The 19,281-nt window shown below is 46.1% G+C and overlaps 1 protein-coding gene across 1 annotated transcript in view; it reads right to left on the reverse strand.

Annotated features, from left to right (window-relative positions):
* Positions 1 to 434: 434 nt before the first annotated feature.
* TFRC (transferrin receptor) overlaps positions 435 to 19,281 on the reverse strand; it is a 94,938-nt gene continuing 76,091 nt past the window's right edge. Inside the window, 2 exon segments of the mRNA XM_029617343.1 lie at positions 435 to 4,986; positions 8,103 to 8,243. Coding sequence (XP_029473203.1) covers positions 4,744 to 4,986; positions 8,103 to 8,243 — 384 coding nt within the window. The 3' untranslated portion in view covers positions 435 to 4,743.

Here is a 19,281-nt window from a genome sequence, read left to right on the forward strand (position 1 = left end):
GAAGATACAGCTCAAGGCAGCGGGAAGCTGATTGAACACCACACTAACGCCAGGGTAGGCGGTAAATTTGCAGGTTAAAAATGTGGCAAAATAGCAGGTTAAAAAGGCGATAATCTGGGTGTACAATACTGTATCTGAGGGAATAGCTAGTCCGATCATTAACATATCCTACATGCCGCTGGCAGAAAGGGTTATGCGATTTCAAGAAGCGGTAAGGATGCGTAAAACTGGATACTGAATCGCGGGTTCGCCTTACGTGTCCAAATTGTGCGTCCAAAGCTGGTTAGAAACGGGGTACCTGCGGCCGTGCTTTACTGTATCGGCCTGTAAGGAAGGAAGATTTCTGCCCGAGATGTTGGTTGAACAATCTGACAAAACTGAACAGTTCAGGATGTTAGGGTCAACATTTCAGCAAAACAGCAACTGACAGTGCATCATAAGTAACACATAAATGACTTTATTGAAGTGGAGTGAGAAAGAAAATACAAGCAGAGGCTTCTAGGTTAACATTACATAACATCTGGAGAATAGTGTAAGAGTATGCAGACCTATAGTAAAGCAGCTGCTAAAGCTACTGCATAGGCTCAACAGAAAAATCTCAAATGACTTTAAGAACTAAGTTTATGCTACAAGACTGAACAGGAATGCATCAGCTGCTTAGTGAAACATTTGCCCACCTCCGTTCGCAGTAAGCCACAAAAAGGGTCATGCTGATTTCTGTCCATGCCAACTTTCACGTGTAATTGCTGGGAAAGGAGAAGCATGCATGCATGCAGGTTGACAAAGGAAAGAAGTTGGCAGCAGCACTGAAGAATTAATAAAAAAGTGAAAATTGGCACATACTAAAGGCTATAGAAATTTCTAACAAAACCATTTAATAGTGATCTGAAATTATTTTACATAAACCCAAAGAATCAGTACAAGGAAAGCTGAAAAAGTTAAGAGCATCAATGGCAGGAAGTGAAACACAGAATCATAATAGCATCAGCTTAGTCTAGCTCCAAGCTTTAAAGACACTTTGACGTTACTACTACTACCCATGAGTGGTGGTGGTGATGGTTTTATATAAATTTTTAACTGCTTGAAAAGCGATCAGGAGACTTAAAGATTGTTTGAAACCTTTGTTGGAAAGGATTTGTGCAGTAGTGTTGCAGATTCCTCAAGCTCTGCAGAGCTAGGCTATTTACGAATCCCTGCTTTTCACTTAATTTCTTATGTTCGGTGGCTAGATGGGTGGTTTGTTGCCGTTTGCCCCTCCGTGGATGAAGGCTAATACAATTTGCTCAGAGCTGAAGTTCTCTTGTACACTTGTGCCTAGAAATCACCACAAAGTACTTCAATGCAGATGAAATGTCTGAAATGGACCTATGGTCCTCGAGCCTTAGACTATTTTGCATGTAATCTGCATATTTTTGGAGAAATTTAATGTCTTTATGAAGAACAATTACACACAATGACCTGAACACCTACACACCCTAAGTGCTAAGAGACTTGGTGATCTGAACATTTTACACGGCGGCAGGGACTCGTGCTGGAATGAGCTTAATGCAGTATAAAATCTCCCCAAGTTCACATCTGCAGGTCTTCAACATTAGAGAAGCAGACCCATTATATACTTTATAACCAGACCAAGCAGCAACAAGCTCAGATCAGCATTATCCAGAAATTTTCTATCTTCAAATCTCACCCTTTGCAGAAAAAAAAAAAGCATTCCACATAAGCGATACTGTACTAACCAACTACGGTAACATCAAGCATAAAGTCAACAGATCAGAGCGCACGTAACCATCCAGAAAGCAGAGTACTACATGTATTAGTCCTTTAATGAACTGAAAAGGCAAGACTAAAAAAAGGTTCCACTGCAACAAAACATGATTTAAAGAGGGCATTGAGAATCCATGTTAGATACTAACGATCTTCATGCTTTGGAAGTGTCTTAGCAATGACAGCAATACTAAAATTATGGGAAACACTGCTCCCGATAATTACATAACCCTCAGTGTGAGATATGGAGGTCACTGCCTCCGATATAAACACCTTGGTAGACAAAAGCTACCTGGTTTTTCATTCACTATGGAAGACACTGCTTCCGATAATGAGTCTGGTCTCATGATACACAAGGAGACTGGAAATTCTGCACCCAATTTCTGCGTGCGCGTTTTTTTGCTTGTGGATTTCTAGACTGAACCTAAGAGCAGATCATTCCCACTCTCACCCTTCCCAGTGTTCCCCTTCAGGATTTTTAGATAGGGAACATCTCCCATTCAGTTCGTATGCTTCTTGCAGCAGGTTTAAATATTTGGATCTACCCAATATCCAAAAATGCCAAAAGCAAAGATTGCTATTCTAGCTAGCATATCCCTACAATTAGATTGTGCCAGGGTCAGCTGGATTATGTTTACAGCCGTGCCACCAGCAAATTATCACTCTATGGCAAGACTTCAAAGCCAGCACTAGGCAGTGTAAGCCTTTTGCAAAATGTGACCGCTAGCAGAAAATGGTCAGTCTACAAAAGCAGCAGAATCACTCACGGGTGACACTGAAGGAGACCAGTTAAGGTTTCCAAAACTCCATGACAGTTAGCGATAGCCACCCCCCACAGTTCATTTTACTTGGAAAGTCACTACTTTTTAAAACGTTTGAGCAGTTACTCTTAATTCCCTGAATATGTGCAAGTGACTGCATTGGGGGGAAGAGAGTCATGAACGGCTTCGGTTCCATCTCTGCATGAGGCAATGGTGCATTTAGCAGCAGAGCCAGGTATATCATACCCAGTTTATCACAGACATGGCTGCTTCCAGGGGCTTTGAAGAAGCGTCTTAAAGATTTCCAAAATTTCTCACTAGTGGTGGGCATGTTTACTACTTGCCATTTTTTTGCAGGGGCCCCAGCAAAAAGTTACCAATTGTGGACCTTGGCTGAGTTAGAACCAGGGGCCTCCATTTGTAACTTACCTGGGGATTCTTCCCCCTGTTTTATATCTGCTCAGGCACTGGAGCAAGAGGATTTGGCTGGAGCCCATGCGTGAGTGGGCCCTTCCAGAACCCTGCCACGGTGGGTGCCGAATCCAGCCACTAGGTGGCGCCAGTACAGTGTAACGTCCTCCCTCCCTCCCCAGCGGCTGTGACTGCTGCTGCCCAGTCCAGCCAGGGAGAAGACGTGAGCCAGGGAGCAGAACCCAGGCCACTTGACCAGCCCCCAACCACAGACAGTGGACAGGTCTGTAACTAGTCTGAGGTGCTAATCCAGCAGCACCGGCAGAGCAAAAGGAAAAATGTCATTTCAGCAACTGACTTAACAGTGTCTGGAAAGAACACTAAATTTGCTTTGCATGCCATGTGACCTGGTTAGTTTATTAAGGCATGGGTAGAATTTATGGTCACAAAAAATGATTTCCCCACTGAATCTTTCTAAGGAGTTAAAAACAGGAAGCAAGCAAGTCTGACTGCAGACGTCTTCCTGTTATTTATAATTCCTATACAATTCATCACTGAGCTTCGCAGATCTCTGACATCGTTGAAACTAGAAGCAAGCTACGAATAAAGTCCTTAAACTCTAATTAGTTACTGAATGCAGAAACTCCAGTATCACGGTAGACTTAAATAGCAGATGCTGCTTTTCACTGAAAAAATCCGACAGTATAACCGTCAATTATGGAAGACACTGCTTCCGATAATTACCCATATAAAAAAATGAACACAATTTATAGTGAACTCTGTCACTGATAAATAAATTAACAAAAAAAAGACAAAAAAACATCAATGCCACAATGGAAATAGTCTTCCCAAAACCTGTGTACATATTTTTGGCCAAAGAAAATTCAGCTGCCATGAGAATATGTTCTACTCTTCAATAAGATCTGAAAGGTATGTTAATCCTAACTCAGATTCCCAAATTAACAATTTTACAAATAGAGATGCTCACTCCCAGCATTAAATTAGTTTTGCAGGAGTACTAATTCCGTTACATTTACAAAGGATCTCTTCTGCACAGCCCTGAGAGAGTCTGAAGGCATGATGATGATTCACGAGATACAGAGCACCAGTATCATGGCTGTCAAACCGGTGTGGATCACTCGGCTGCAGCAGGTAGAGCTCAGTACACGTTTTGCGTTAGATTTTGTTTTCATCTTGCCCTCACTAAGCTGAAAGCCTACAAGGTTTTTTTTTCCTGAAAATACATTTAAGTGCATTCTCAAACTTTTGTCCCATCTCCCCTCCCTTGCCCCAAGTTCTCTCCTACACCAAAACAGCAAAGTAGTACCAAAGGAGGCTTAAAAACCTCACATAGATCAATGCACCCATCCTCTCCCCCAAAATCAAACCAAACTAAAGTAATCTTTGGTGGGGGAGGGGAGGTTCCATCTGATCTCCCCTCTACCTCTGGATGAAGGCTTTAAGCCTTTGCTCTTAAGTGTAATAGGAGTAAGAATGCATCAGGAGCCCTACTGGCCAACAAGACGACCTTGTAGGCGATCAGAAAGGGTTCTAGTCTACATGTGCATACACAGATTTAAATCCATTTCCAAGTAGCTGTTCCTGCATTAAATCAGTACAAAATATTGCATCAACCTTATAAATTCAGAACTATGCATTTGGGACCCTTTCTGAACTATCAGAAGGTTCTTAAATGTTTTCTTCTGATTTGCAATTTTTTTTTTTTGCTTGAGACTTGGGGGGGGGGAGAGAGAGAGAGCGCGCACATTTCATGTTTTGGAGAACGTTTTGCCATGTATCGGAATATTTAGAATTCGTTGTCAATGTCCCAGATATCACCGGCCAAGGCGTTAGCAGCTCCCTGAATGCTCCATGTAGCCAAGGCAAGCTGGTTCCTAAACAGGCTTTCAGAAAACAGTTTGCTGTTGGTCTTCGAGATGCTCAGGTGATCCAATAAGGCCGACAAGGTGTGGCTTCCCGTGCCATAGAAAATGTGACGGAAAGGAGTATCCTTTGGTGAGACGTATTGGGAGAGGAAGGTGTGTTCTACCTGAAAGACAACAATTAGCTGATTGTAGTTGGCACTTCTTTAAAATACAGCCCAAGTGTATAAAATTGTGCTAGGCTGACCTAGTTTCACACACAAAGTTAATAGCCAAAGAATTCGAGTGCAGATTTACAGATACAAAGCGGTTCATGTAATCCAAGAGTTGATGGGAGCTGTTTGTGTTTTTTTGCTTGTTGCCTATGGCCATATTCTACATCCTGGCAAAGGCACAGCAAGCACAAAGCAGTATTCTCTTCTATTCCCCACAATTCCTCCTTTACATGTCGCAGAGCACTTCTAAAATAGGATATTAGAGGTAGCACTGCAATACTGCATGTTACACAGAGGTTAAACCTCTGGCCACCTGATAATACCATCAAGCACTGCATAGGTCTCACCTGCACCTACTCCCACCCAAATGGTTTCTGCTTGCACAGAAAAGTATCCTGGCCCAGAATCTTTTCTCTGATGGATTATGGGAATACTGCTATCCCAAAATTCAGAGGCACAGTTCTTAAAGAGTAATTTAAGAAACCACATCCCAAAAAGACTAGGATCTCCCAATGACCATTTATGTGGGTCACTAATTTGTAGAACTGTCTGCAACTAGTCACAGTGCTTACAAAAATTAGGAACAGTGAACATGAAAAGAATTTGCAAAGAGCAAGCAGGGAAAGAAAATTGGATATTACAGTAAGCATTATCTAGTATAGATGACTTAATGGCAGAGCTAATTACTGCACTTCCCCAATCAGAACTGCAAATCAAAACCAGTTAAATGCCAGCTGGGAAGTTGGCTGGGATCCTGATCACTGACTGTATCCAGCGCTACACCACCTCTGAGCAACAGGCTCACAGCTCAGTCTGGGTAAAGGATTTCTGTCAGGTGATAACAAACTGCAGCATTCACACAGCCTTTCATAAGGCACCTTCTGAATCAGAATAGCAGGAAACTTCAGTAGCTATTGACTGCAGAGTTACAGGATCCTCATGATACCTGCAGATTAATTTAGGAGTATAAGGAAATGATTTCCTCCCTTACACATTGTAACCCACATCTAAAACAGGACAATCAGCTGGGCTAGGAGCCACATAAGTAGCTTCTTGTTCATGCTCTTTCCCTCCTCTCCTCTAGTGCAGGTTGCTGAGCTGGACAGGAAAGTTTCACTGCCTCAGTCTCAGCCAGTCCCACCCCCAAGAGGAATCCTAGAAGACGACCCAGATGCCCTGAAAAAGGGAATTGTTTTCTACCTGCCACTAAATGAGCCGAAGAGTTATGTGAACTATGACACTAAACAAATTAAAGGCAGATCCCTTAAACCACATTGCAAATTAGTGGATTTTAAATGCACTCATCTCAAGGGGGGGGACAAAAAAAATTAGGGAGTGTGTGTTGTGAGCACAGAAAAGGCTGATGCCAGCCCACAGTACTCGTACAGAGCAGAGCCAGCGAGGAGAAGCCCCAGACACAGCAAGCATGGAAAGTGAACAGCCCTGCCACCCGCTCCTGCTCCCAGCCCCCACACAAAGCCCCCCCCCCCCTGCAGCTAGGGACGACTGGCGGTACCCTCTCACCACCTCTCCCAGCTGGGGGTAAAAAAACACCCCTAGCCAATAAAAAAAAAATTATTTTTTTTTTTTGGAGGACTAAAATCTGGGTTTCTGGACATTTTAGCCCTCCCTGTGACTTCCAGACATGAAACAAAAACAATTATACTTGGTACAGACTGGAAAAAATCCAGACAGTTGGTGACCCTACCCCAGACCCCTCCCCACTCCACAGGAGATGGGGGTTCAGGAAACATTAACGTGGCCACTGCTGCTGGAAGTTAAAATGGCTGATGTTCCCCCCCTCACCAGGCCTCCCTTAGAGGCCTTCCCTTGAAGCTGCTCCTAGCTCTATAGTCCCTCCACCTGAGCCAGGATCCATTGGGGCAAAGTGGGGGAGTACCTGATCAACTCCCCCCCCACTGAAGCCACAAAGCAAAGCCTCAAGGTAATGGAGCCATAGTGTCAGCCCCTCCAGGAAATGTAGCGCTTCCTAGTGTCTATGGTGGAAGCCAGCCTCCAAGCTCTGGACACCAAGTTTCACTTGTGATTCCAAACCCCTCCCCTACTGTGCTGATGAATCAAAGAGCAGCAGATTAAGTTTAATTTTAAAACTTTACTGAAAAATAATTCACTTCCCCAGTAGGCTGCTCCTCAGCATTAACCTTGCCAGTCCTTAGTCTCCCTCTATGATCCAAGCTGCAGGAGAGGGAGGGGAGGGAGACAGGGATAGGAGAGAAGAGGGAACCAGCACCACTGGCTTTCCCCTTACAAACAGACCTAGTTAGGAAAGAGGCCACAACGCACCTGCTTGCCCTTGATCAACCTGGCAGACATACCTAGCTAGATGAACCCTCCCTCCCACCCCCCAATCTATCCCAGTGCATCCAGACTGCAGATTTAGTACCACCTGCTGGAAGCAGAATACTGAAAACCTGCAGGTGGCACAATTTAGGACTATGTCAGCAAACCAGTTCCGTCTCCATCTGCCATTAAGGGAGGAAAAGCCCATGGGTCTGGACTGGTGGACAATAAAAAAAAAAGGTACTTAAATAGAAAGATGCCTACAAGCCACAAATTCAGATTACACTTGCTCAGTCTCAAATGCAATGACAAGATAGTCAGTGGATTATCAGGAGGACTGACAGTGATCCTTCCACCCTTTTAAAACAGCAATAGCCAATGCTGGCACTCAGATTCCAATAGGAGTTAAAAAAAACAAAACAAAAAAAACTTAAGCTGATTAGCAGCAGGGAAGCCAGAGTTCAAATCCTCCTTCTCCCACTGATGCCTTATGACCGTGGGCAACTAACTTAAGATCGTAAGCCTTCTTGGGCAGGAAACTACCTACTGTACTCTTAGTGTAACTTGTCAAGCTCAGATTTGGAAAGGCAAGTGTAAAATGCAAATCTTATAAAACCACTGTTTCACAGAAAAGTCCATGAATATGAGATATCCTGAAAACAAGATTAGTGTACATGGGCGACAATAGTAGCACGCTGATCACCAAAACCGAAGTATTTGGCCTGGGTTCTTTGTGTACAGCTGTGGAAAAGACTGGCGTCACTTACTCTCATGATACGCTCATTCATTTTTCGGCATAAGGCTGCATTGTTCAGGTCACTGTTTTTCAGGTCATTCTTTAAAGCAGCTGTCGCTCTGCTAAAGTCACCACGGGCAGAAAATATCCACTGCAAATTAAGACCCATGCTCTAGAGAAAAGATGAAAACAATTCAGTTATTTACATTCTGTGACAGCAAGCAGCAGGGCCCTTGGGGAAAACTACCCAAGGCTGTAAGTTTTCTTGCATTTTTTCTTCTAGCTGTGATTTATAGTTTGTTACAAAGATTTGCATTTGATCAAGCTGCAGCAAGCCTGTCCTCTCTAAAGGAGACTAGCTATGGGTAAGGCCAAGCCCTCAGATTCTTGCTTTACAAATTGTTTCAAAGAAATTCTGCAAGAACAAGCTGCAGATAAAGAAAAATTGTTTCCCCAGCAGTTCTGGTGAATGGGAACGGAGCTAAACATTTGGAAAGTCACGACACAGCCCAAGTCTGTATACTGCGTGCAGCATGAAGCTTGAGTTGCTGTGGTACCAGGATTCCAATTTTCGAGATTAAGGAAATGTATCAAAAAAAATGCCAGTACAATGTGAGCAACGTAATCTAATCCTATCAGCATTTCTGAGCTTTCAAATTCTTTAAAGTAGGATAGAGACACTTTGTAAAGACTTAAGATACAACTGGGTCATTTTCAGAGGATCAAGAGGAGATATAGAAAACTATAGGTTCATACATTTAGACTGAATTAAACAGAACAAAAGATTGGTAGTGAAGAATTGAGGAATGTCCTGGCTCAAAGGAAAATTGGTTCTTACCCTGCTAATTTTTGTTCCTTTAGTACCACTGATCAAGTCCAGACTCCTGGGTTTTGCTTCCCTGCCAGCAGATGGCGACAAAGTTTCACCAACACTGTGCATAACCCAGTGTGCCAGCTGTACCCAAGCCAAGATGACAGCAGCCACCAAGAAGTGAAGTTGCCCAAGACAGTGGAAAACTTGTTTCCCAAATTTAACAAAGGGATCAGCATTGAAAATGTCCAACTCCACACTATATACAAAGCAACAGTATGAGCAGCAGACTCTCCCCCCCCCCCCCCCTCAGGTAAACGGGCGGGTCTCTGGACTGATCTGTGGTACTCCAGGAACAAAAATTAGCAGGTAAGAACCAATCCAGATCAGTCCAGACTCCTGAGATGTACCTAACCTCCCCTTAGCTCGGGTGGGACCTGGAGAGAGTTGCACTCACAGAACACTCACTAAATAAAGCACATGGAAGCTGGAGCCTCAACATCCAAGCAATGTCTAGCAAAATTGTGCAATGACTTCCCAGTAGCCATCATGCACATTTAATGCAGAGAACCCTGTTGTGACTCAGCCCATGAAGTTGCCTGAGAAGGCGTCGAGTATGCCCCTAATCCCCTCCCCCCTGCGAGCGCCCTTTAGAAATGTAAGTCGACTCGATAGCTTCCATCAGCCACCGCACAACTGTAGCCTTAGAAGTCTTACCTCCCTCCTTTGGACCACTTCACAGTGCAAAGCGGCAATTTGATCCACAGAAATAAGTTATTTTTAATACCTCAATAATTTACACCTCCCATCTAAGAGCCTAAGCTCCCCCACGTGAGGTGCAGAGGAATCCTAATCCGGACTACCTCAGGCAGAAAAGGCACCATGCATAAAGATACCCTCGAATCTGACATACGTGGGAAGGGATCTCGACACGGCAGCACCTGCAGCTCCGAAATTCTCCTGGCCAAACAGTCACCAAGAAAACCCACTTTAAGAGTCAAGTCCTTAACCGTAGCCCTCTTTAGAGGTTCAAACTGAGCCTCACACAATCCTCTAAGGACTAGATTCAGATTCCAAGATAGACAAATGTTCCACATCTGAAGACATAAGTTCTTAGCTACCCGAAGGAACCATAACATATCTAGATGTGTGGACAGAGAATACCCTTTCACCTTACCCCAGAGACAACACAACGTTGCTACCTGGACTTGGAGCTAGAGGCTAATCCTTTGACCAGAACCTCAAAGTATGCAACACCATAGCCTGAACAGACTGCACTCCAACAGCAGACCAGGTCTTGAAGATCCCTCAAATTTGCACATATAATGATGTAAAGTCACCTAGTCTGCAATAAGGTGGGGAATATACCCTTCACCTCAGTCTCCTCTCAGAAGCAAAGTCACAAGACAGAAGCAAACTGCCTGACCTGAAAATATTGGGCCCTGCTGGAAAAGAGTCGACCAATGTTCGAATCTTAGGGGCCCGTCTCTGGCCATGTTGATCAGATCTGGGAAGCATGGGCAAGATGGCGGCATAGTGAGGCTGCCGAGTGCTGCCTGCCCTAAGATTTGATTGTTTCCCAGACTTTTTTCCCATTAACATGCCATCTAAAAGAAAGGGGAAGGTTAGAATTTTCCCTCCAGAATCCATACCTTCCCCAGGGCAGCTTGATATCCTGTGTTTTATGAGCCAGCCAGCACATGGAGGAGCCGATGAATTCAATGCAAGCCTCTGCGGTGGAGAGCCGGGTTCACCCCGACCTCCATCCAAACCCAGCGCAGCTGTCCCTCAGATGCGGACCGATGACGTGGTAAGAACAACTGAGGGGGGGGGGGTGCTTCCTCGTCCAGTGCTGGAAAGGGATATCTTCGTCCCCCAGAATGGAGATGAACTTTGGCATTGGAGGTCCTGCAGTGGCTTGACCTGGGGATCACCCACAAAGGGGAGTGGGTGAGATTTTTTTAGCTGGTCATCGTGGACAGACATCTGCCAGTGAGATTGGTGAGTCTCTGCGGATTCCATCACAACTGGAGGAGGTTACTCTGGAGGCGATAGGACTTTGTAGTAGGCTACGGGACTTCCTTGAGATGCTTAGAGAATAAAATGGACTCTTACTTGTAATTTACAACAGAAAACCCTTGAGGTCCAAGAACAAGCCAGCATGGCTTTTAATAGGATCTTGGATGCTGAAAATAAAATTCAGTCTATCCAAGTACTTAATGTGGCTACTATAAGAGAGCAGATGGCTTGCTCTAGACTGGAAATTGTGAATAATGCTAGACACTTAAACTTGTAAATCCTGAATTTCCCTAAAATAGCAGGTGATATTCCCTTTATAACGATGAAGCGGTTCCTGACAGCAGCTCTTGGTTTCTCAGAAGAAAAATATTCCCTCAATTGTCGTTTCCTTAATAGAAGATCTCCTACAGGGTTAGCCACTGGTGTTAGTATTCCTGAAAACCTGACCAGCTTTTTAGAAAACTCATTTGGATGCACTTAAATACTCTGTTGGTGTCTCATTTCTGTTTCAGAATTAAATGTTGTGTAATTTCTTTAGGAAATCTCCAGTAACCTATTATGGTCAAGTAGTAAGGATTTATCCTGATTTGGCCCAGGTGACAAGGAGAAGGGAGTTTTTCCTTATGGCAAAGTATTATTTCTTTAGGTTTTTCGTTTACTTTACGTTATCCTTGCAAATGCATGGTTAAGAGGGGTGATGAGTGTTTTATATTTTTCCAACCAGATCAATAGGCCAACCACCTCGTCCCCAGTAACTGAAGTAAATGGAGGTCAATTTTGATTTAGTGCTGGTTGAGTAACTATGTTAATGCCTTTTTTTTCTATAATATTTGTTTCCATCTCCCCTTTTTTTCTCTTGCCCTAGATTCCTTTCTTCTATATGCATAGATTGGATAATTGTGTAATTTTCTTTGTTAAATATTTACTATGTAATCAGTTGGCTTATATATTGTCCAATCATGATCTTCTCATTGCAAGCATTTTTTGTTTGTAAAATGAAATAAAGAATTAAAAAAAAGATCTGGGAAGCATGGTCAATGTGGCCACTCTGGAGATACAAGGATCATTTTGCCTGGATATTTCTTATCCATTGTAATCCCTTGTCCAGAAGGGACAGCAGCACCAGAGCTCCGATTCCTTCTGCATCATATTCAGTTTAGCAGCTGTAAAACCATGACACTTTTGGTTGGGATAGCCCCATCTTCTGTGAATGAGACACATTGCTGCCTCAGACAGCTCCCATTCCCCAGGATCTAACTTTCTCCAACGAAATTTGCCTGAACATCTTTCACTCCAGCGATGTGAGATACTGCCAGCCACGTCAAGTGCTGCTCTGCCCAGAGAATCAACTCCCGGGCCTCTCGAGCCAGTGCCTGATTCTTGGTTCCACCTTGATTGATGAAGGCCACCATCATCGCATTGTCTGATAGGATCCATACTGGATGGCCATGTAACCTTGGCAGACAAGCAGCACAAAGTGCACTACTCTTCTCTAATTGACGGATAGACCATGAGGCCTCCTGTTTCAGCCACTGGCCCTATGATGACTGATCTTGCCACACCACCCTCCATCTGGAGAAGCTTGCATTCGTTGTGACTATTACCCAATTCGAAACCTCCAACTCCGCATCACGCTTTGAGATTGGGTGAGAGTAAGCCACTGCAAAAGTGTCTCTGGCTTCCCCCTCTAACAGAAAAGAAAGATGAAACTCTTCCAATAACTGATTCCAGAGGGCGAGGAGAGCCCCCTGCAGGGGCCGCATATGCACGAACACCCAATACATTAATTCCAGGACTTGTAAATAGTCCCATACCCTGGGCACCGAAAGTTCTAGCAGAAGCCTAAACTGACTTCAATTTCAGCACATCCAGAGTTGGAAAGATAATTAAATGGCTTGTTGCTTGGTTCACCCATCCCTAGAGACCTTCAAGCACATTGGTACCTTTTGTACTGATTGACAGGTCCACTGATGAGCCAGTCATCTAGACAAGGACGCACCAAACCACCCTCCTTTTACAATGCAGCTGCCTCCACCACCATCACCTTGGTATGTGGAGCTGTCACCAGCTGAAGGGAAGGGCTCAAAACTGAAAATGTTCCCTTAGGACCATGAAGCTCAGGAATCTCTGGTGCTCCAGCCTGATGGCTATGTGCAGGTAGGCCTCTGTCAAGGGGAGAGATGCCAATGACTCTTGCACACCGCTGCTATGATGGACCACAGAGTTGACCTCAGTTTCCATGTGGAAAATGGGAACTTTGAGAGCTGCATTTACCTTTAAATCCAATATCTCAAATTTGATACAGAGGGGAAAGAAACAGGATGTTTAACTTAAAATTGACCTCAGGCAACACTAAATGTATTCAGAGTCTGAGCCAACAAGCTCAGCAAGACATCTCTGCTCAAACTCCCCCCCCCCCCCCCCACAGAGTCCGAAGTGGCTCTCAACCATATGCACTCCCTCTTCTAGAGGTGAGAAAGCAAATGTTGCTTACCTGAGGTAACAGGTGTTCTCACAGGACAGCAGGATGTTAGTCCTCACAAATGGGTGACATCGGATGGAGCCCAACCACGGAAAACGTCTGTCAAAGTTTCAGGAACTTTGACTGGCCCCTACTGGGCATGCCCAGCACGGCACTAACCCTGCAGCCAGCAGGGGTCTCCCTTCAGTCTTGTTTCAAAGCTACAGGCAGTGCCGAAAAGATAAATAAAAACGAACCCAACACCGCGGGGTGGCGGGCGGGTTTCATGAGGACTAACATCCTGCTGTCCTGTGAGAACACCTGTTACATCAGGTAAGCAACATTTGCTTTCTCACAGGACAAGCAGGATGGTTGTCCTCACAAATGGGTGAGTACCGAGCTAAGGATGTCCTGACTTGCACCAAATGTACCCAACGGCATGCAACAGGCACAACAACTGGGGAGGAATTTGGTAAGGACATCCGCACCCTACCGGGAGGTGGAAGGGTGTTGGTACATCAAGTTAGAAAAAGGTTACGCAAGACAGATTGGCCGAAGATGGAATCTTGTCTTCCAGCTTTATCCAAACAATAGTGGGCTACAAAGGTATGGAGGGAACTCCAGGTTGCAGCTTTGCAGATGTCAGGAAGCGGCACCGATCGAAGGTGTGCTACTGAAGTCGCCATGGCCCTCACAGAGTGTGCCTTAACACGGTCTTGGAAAGGAATGCCAGCTTGCTGATAGCAGAAGGAAATGCAGGCCGCCAACCAGGAGGAAAGAGCCTGCTTACCCACAGGTTGTCCTAACTTGTTAGGATGGAAAGAGACGAATAATTGAGTGCTCTTCCTGTGAGAAATTGTACAGTCTAGATAAAAAGCTAGAGCTCGTTTACAGTCTAGGGTATGCAGAGTCTGTTCCCCTGAGTTGGAGTGGGGCCTGGGAAAGAAGATAGGTAGTATGATGGATTGATTGATATGAAACTCCGAAACTACCTTAGGTAAAAATTTAGGGTGAGTGCGGAGTACCGCCCGGTCCTGCAGGAGTTTAGTGTAAGGCGGATAGGTGACTAGGGCCTGTAATTCACTAACCCTGCAAGCTGAAGTGATAGCCAAAAGGAATAACACTTTCCATGTGAGATATTTTAGGTCACAGGAGTGCAGAGGTTCAAAAGGTGGTTTCATAAGGCGACCAAGAACCAGATTAAGGTCCCAAGATGGGGCCGGAGGACGTAAAGGTGGCTTCAAATGGAGCAAGCCTTTAAGAAAACGGGTTACCAGGGGTTGTACTGAGATAGGGACACCCCCGATACCTTTATGGAAGGCGGCTACCACACTAACATGCATTCTAATGGAAGAGGTCTTTAGACCTGATTCTGATAGATGCCATAAATAGTCCAAGAATTTAGAGATTGGACAGGAAAGGGGATCAAGGGACTGAGAAGTGCACCATGATGTGTACCGTTTCCATTTGTATGAGTAAGATTTTCTTGTGGAAGGCTTTCGTGAAGCGATCAGGACACGAGAAACTGAATCCGAAAGGTTAAATGGCTGAAGGACTAACCTTTCAACATCCATGCCGTCAGTGACAAGGCTCGGAGGTTGGGATGGAGGAGGCATCCGTCGTTTTGAGTGAGCAGATGCGGGTCCGTTCCCAGAGGAATGTGTCTGCGGATGGAGAGATCCTGTAGTATGGGAAACCACACTTGGCGTGGCCAGTGCGGCGCTATCAGGATCATAGTTCCTCTGTCCTGACGCAGTTTCACGAGAGTCTTCGACAGAAGAGGAAGTGGAGGGAATGCATAAAGCAGACCGGTTGTCCACGCGAGGGAGAATGCATCCCTCGGCCGAGAGTGCTGGCTCCGAATGAGAGAGCAGTAATTGTCCACTTTGTGGTTCTGAGGGGACGCAAAGAGGTCTATGTGGGGATAACCCCACTTGTGAAATAGAGAGGTCGCTACCAAGGGATTGAGTGACCACTCGTGCGGTTGGAAGACACGGCTCAGCTGGTCTGCCAATACATTGTCCACTCCCGGGAGGTAGGTGGCTTTGAGGTACATGGAGCGGGAGAGGGCTTCCGCCCAAATCTGCGCAGCTTCCTGACAGAAGGAAGGAGCCTGTGCCTCCCTGCTTGTTTATGTACCACATGGCCACCTGGTTGTCTGTTTGAATTAAGATTGCGTGGTTCGATAGGCAATCTTGAAAGGTCCTGAGAGCATAGCGGATTGCTCGCAGCTCCAGGAAATTTATCTGGTGTTTGGCTTCCTCTAGTGACCAGTATCCTTGAGTTTGCAGATTGTGTAGATGGGCTCCCCACCCGATGTTGGAAGCGTCAGTGGTGAGGATTATCTGGGGATCTGGTGGAAGAAAGGACAAGCCCTGTAGGAGGTTGGATTGATTTGTCCACCAGGCAAGAGACAGACGGAGTGCGTAACAATGGAGGACAGAGGCTGAAGAGCTTGAGTCCATTGTAATCTTAGAGTCCATTGTGTGACTCTCATGGCCAGACGGGCCATGGGAGTTACTTGAACTGAAGAGGCCATATGTCCTAGTAGAATGAGGAATTGGCGAGCCGTGGCTGTGTGTTGAGACCGCAGCTGGCGAGCTAGGGACACCAGAGACTTGGCCCATTGATGAGGGAGGAAGGCTTTTGTTTGTAAGGTGTCCAAGTCTGCCCCAATGAAAGATAAGGTCTGAGATGGAACCAAGTAGGATTTCTCGTAATTGACAAGAAATCCTAGAGAGCGCAAAGTATGAATTGTTAGGGTCAGGGAGGACCGAGCTATTTGCTGGGTTGGGGCCCTGATTAACCAATCGTCCAGGTAGGGGTAGATGTGGACACCTTCCTTCCTGAGGAATGCTGCTACCACCACGAGGCATTTGGTAAAGACTCGTGGTGCAGACGCCAGGCCGAAAGGTAGTACTCTGTATTGGTAGTGGTTTCGGCCTACTAGAAAACGTAGGTATTTGCGATGAGATTCTGTGATCGCAATGTGGGTATATGCATCTTTCAGGTCTAGAGAGCATAGCCAATCCCCTCTTTGCAGCAGAGGGAGCAGCGAGCCCAGGGTTACCATCTTGAACTTTTCCTTGAACTGGTTGTGGAGCTGCTGCAGGCTTTTGTTTACGAGTCTGGCGAGGCTGAGTCTTATGGTAAGACCGTGCAGGCCTAGGCTTGGTTGATGGGGAATAATACTTTCGTGGCCTAAAGAAAGACTTCTTGGAGTCCTTTCTAAAAGGCTGTTTAGGAGGCAAGTCAGGAGGAATGGATGAGAGCTGTTTAAGTGTCTCATGATGATCCTTCAATTCAGCAACAATTTGTTGAATTTGCTCACCAAACAAATTATCCCCTAGGCAGGGTAAATCAGAGAGCCTGTCCTGAACTTCTGGACGAAGGTCGGAGGATTTAAGCCAAGCCCAACGTCTGGCAGAGATGGCCGTAGCAGAGATTCTAGTGGAAGCAAAGATGTCATAGGCTGTTCGTATTTCATGCTTCCCAGCTTCAAACCCTTTATTTAGAAGGGATTGAAGCTGTGGCTGGAACTGTTCAGGCAAGGCATCAGTGTATTCCTGCATCTGTTTCAGGATGACCCTATTATATTGAGTCATATAAAGTTGATAAGAAGCTATTCTGGAAATCAGCATAGCTCCATGATATACCTTCCTACCTATACTATCCAGGAATTTGTTTTCCTTAGTAGGAGGTATGGAAGAGTGTGGCTTTAGTCGCTTAGCTTTCTTTTGAGCTGATTCTACGACTACAGAATGATGGTCTAACTGAGGTTTTTGAAAACCAGGTGCTGACTGTACAAGATATGTAGAGTCAGCTTTTTTGTTGACCGGGGAAACAGATCCGGGAGATTCCCAATTCTTTTTAAGAAGGTCTAGAAAAACCTGGTGAATGGGAATAGAAGTGATGACTTTCGGGGCATCCAAAAATTGGAGCAATTCCATCATCTGGTGCCTGTCATCTTGTTCGGATTGAAGTTGGAATGGGACCAACTCTGACATTTCCTTCACAAAATTTATGAAAGAGAGGTCCTCAGGGGAGAACGCTTTCTACTCTCCGCAGGAGAGGGAGGTGAAGGCAAATAATCGGTGTCAGTAGAGGTATCACCCCAAGTATCATAGGGATCTGGATGATGACCTGCGGGACCTCGAGGGGGCTGAACGCCTGAAGGCCCAGGTTGAGGTTCCGAAATGTCGATTGGAATCACCGGAGGCATAGAGAAAATCCTCGTTGGAATCTGTGCCGGTATCGGTGCAGGCATCGAGGGAACCGGTATCGGTCTCGATGGAATCTGTGTCGGCATCGGAAACCTCGGTGGAGCAGAGGTGCGTATCGCCCCTGAAGAAGAAATCGGTGGCGAGGGACGACCTGGCATCGATTGAACAATTCCCGAAGGGGGAATTCGATACGGTGTTTCTCCGCTTGATGATAAACCTGTCTGTGACAGCGGTCTTACCGGTGTCGGTGACTGAGGTATCGGTGGAAGGGCTGTCATGAGCGCCTCCATCCGGTGTAGCAGCAGTGCCAGTGCTGCTGCAATTGGCTCGGTGACCGGTTCCACTCTCGGTGCCGGAGGAGTCTGGAACCGTAGCATCGCTTTGTCGATGGCCTCCTGGACCAGCCGGTCCAGTTCTGCCCGGAGACCAGGGGTAACAAGACCCGGCTCGACGGGAGAGGGAGGCTGAGGCTGAGCCGGAGGGACCACCGTCACCGGTGGGATCGCGGCTCCCAAACCCTGAGGGGGTGAGGGTTGCCTCGGTGCCTGTGAAACAGTAGTGGACGGTGCCACTTCTGATCGAGACTTTTTTGGCGGTGGCTCGGTCGGTGCTGAGGTCGATGACGTAGATTCCTCGACAGGCCGAGACTTATGAAGTCGATGGCGATGTTTTTCTTTCCGATCCCCTCGATCATCAGGGGAAGGAACGGGAGTCGATGGCCGCGAAGTCATCGATGGCAGACGGTCACCGAAGGGTTGTCAATGAGACCTCGACGGTGCCGGTTCCGATGAAGTCAATGCAATCGATGGCGTTGGGGTACGAGCTTGGAAGAGGAGCCCCATCTTCTCCATTCTGGCTTTGCGACCCTTTGGTGTCATTAAGGCACATTTGGTGCAAGTCAGAACATCATGCTCACTCCCTAAACACAAAACACAGACTATGAGGGTCTGTGATTGACATAGTTCGGGTACAGTCCAGACACCGACGGAACCCCGACGCCATGGCGAAAAGCCAAAAATTTAGCCGCGGGACTGTCGAATGCCAACGGGCCTCAAGGGCCAAACTCGACGGAAGTCGACCAAACGACAGCAAAAAACTTACCGAAGTTCCGCGGACCGAAAAATTCGTTCGAAGGGAGACCCCTGAGGGGCAAATTTTTCTCAGAATTAGTTATTCAAAATTCCTGTCAGGAACGTGGTTAAGAGCTCTTCTACCGCGTGGCTACTGCTGCACGGAAAAAAGAAGACTGAAGGGAGACCCCTGCTGGCTGCAGGGTTAGTGCCGTGCTGGGCATGCCCAGTAGGGGCCAGTCAAAGTTCCTGAAACTTTGACAGAAGTTTTCCGTGGTTGGGCTCCATCCTCGATGTCACCCATTTGTGAGGACAACCATCCTGCTTGTCCTGTGAAAAAACCAATTCTCCATCAGAATCCTCTGATGTCTTGTGATCCACATCCCCTTGAACATTACCAGGGACAGCCTTCCCTGTGGCATTTGCCTGCTGTGACTGACAAATGGGAGGACCGAGCACATGATCCCTACATAGTAAGTTGCTTCACCTTTGCTGGGCACCCCTGCAGGTAGGTCTGCCAGCCCTGGAAACATTCCACCCAGGAGGCAGGATGGATCTAGAGCAGATCCCATAGGCCCAACCTTGCTCTCTCTCCAACCTCTTGGGGAAGCTTCCAGGCCACTCCC

The sequence above is a fragment of the Rhinatrema bivittatum genome, chromosome 9 (genome assembly GCF_901001135.1).
Source record: "Rhinatrema bivittatum chromosome 9, aRhiBiv1.1, whole genome shotgun sequence".
Taxonomy (NCBI): domain Eukaryota; kingdom Metazoa; phylum Chordata; class Amphibia; order Gymnophiona; family Rhinatrematidae; genus Rhinatrema; species Rhinatrema bivittatum.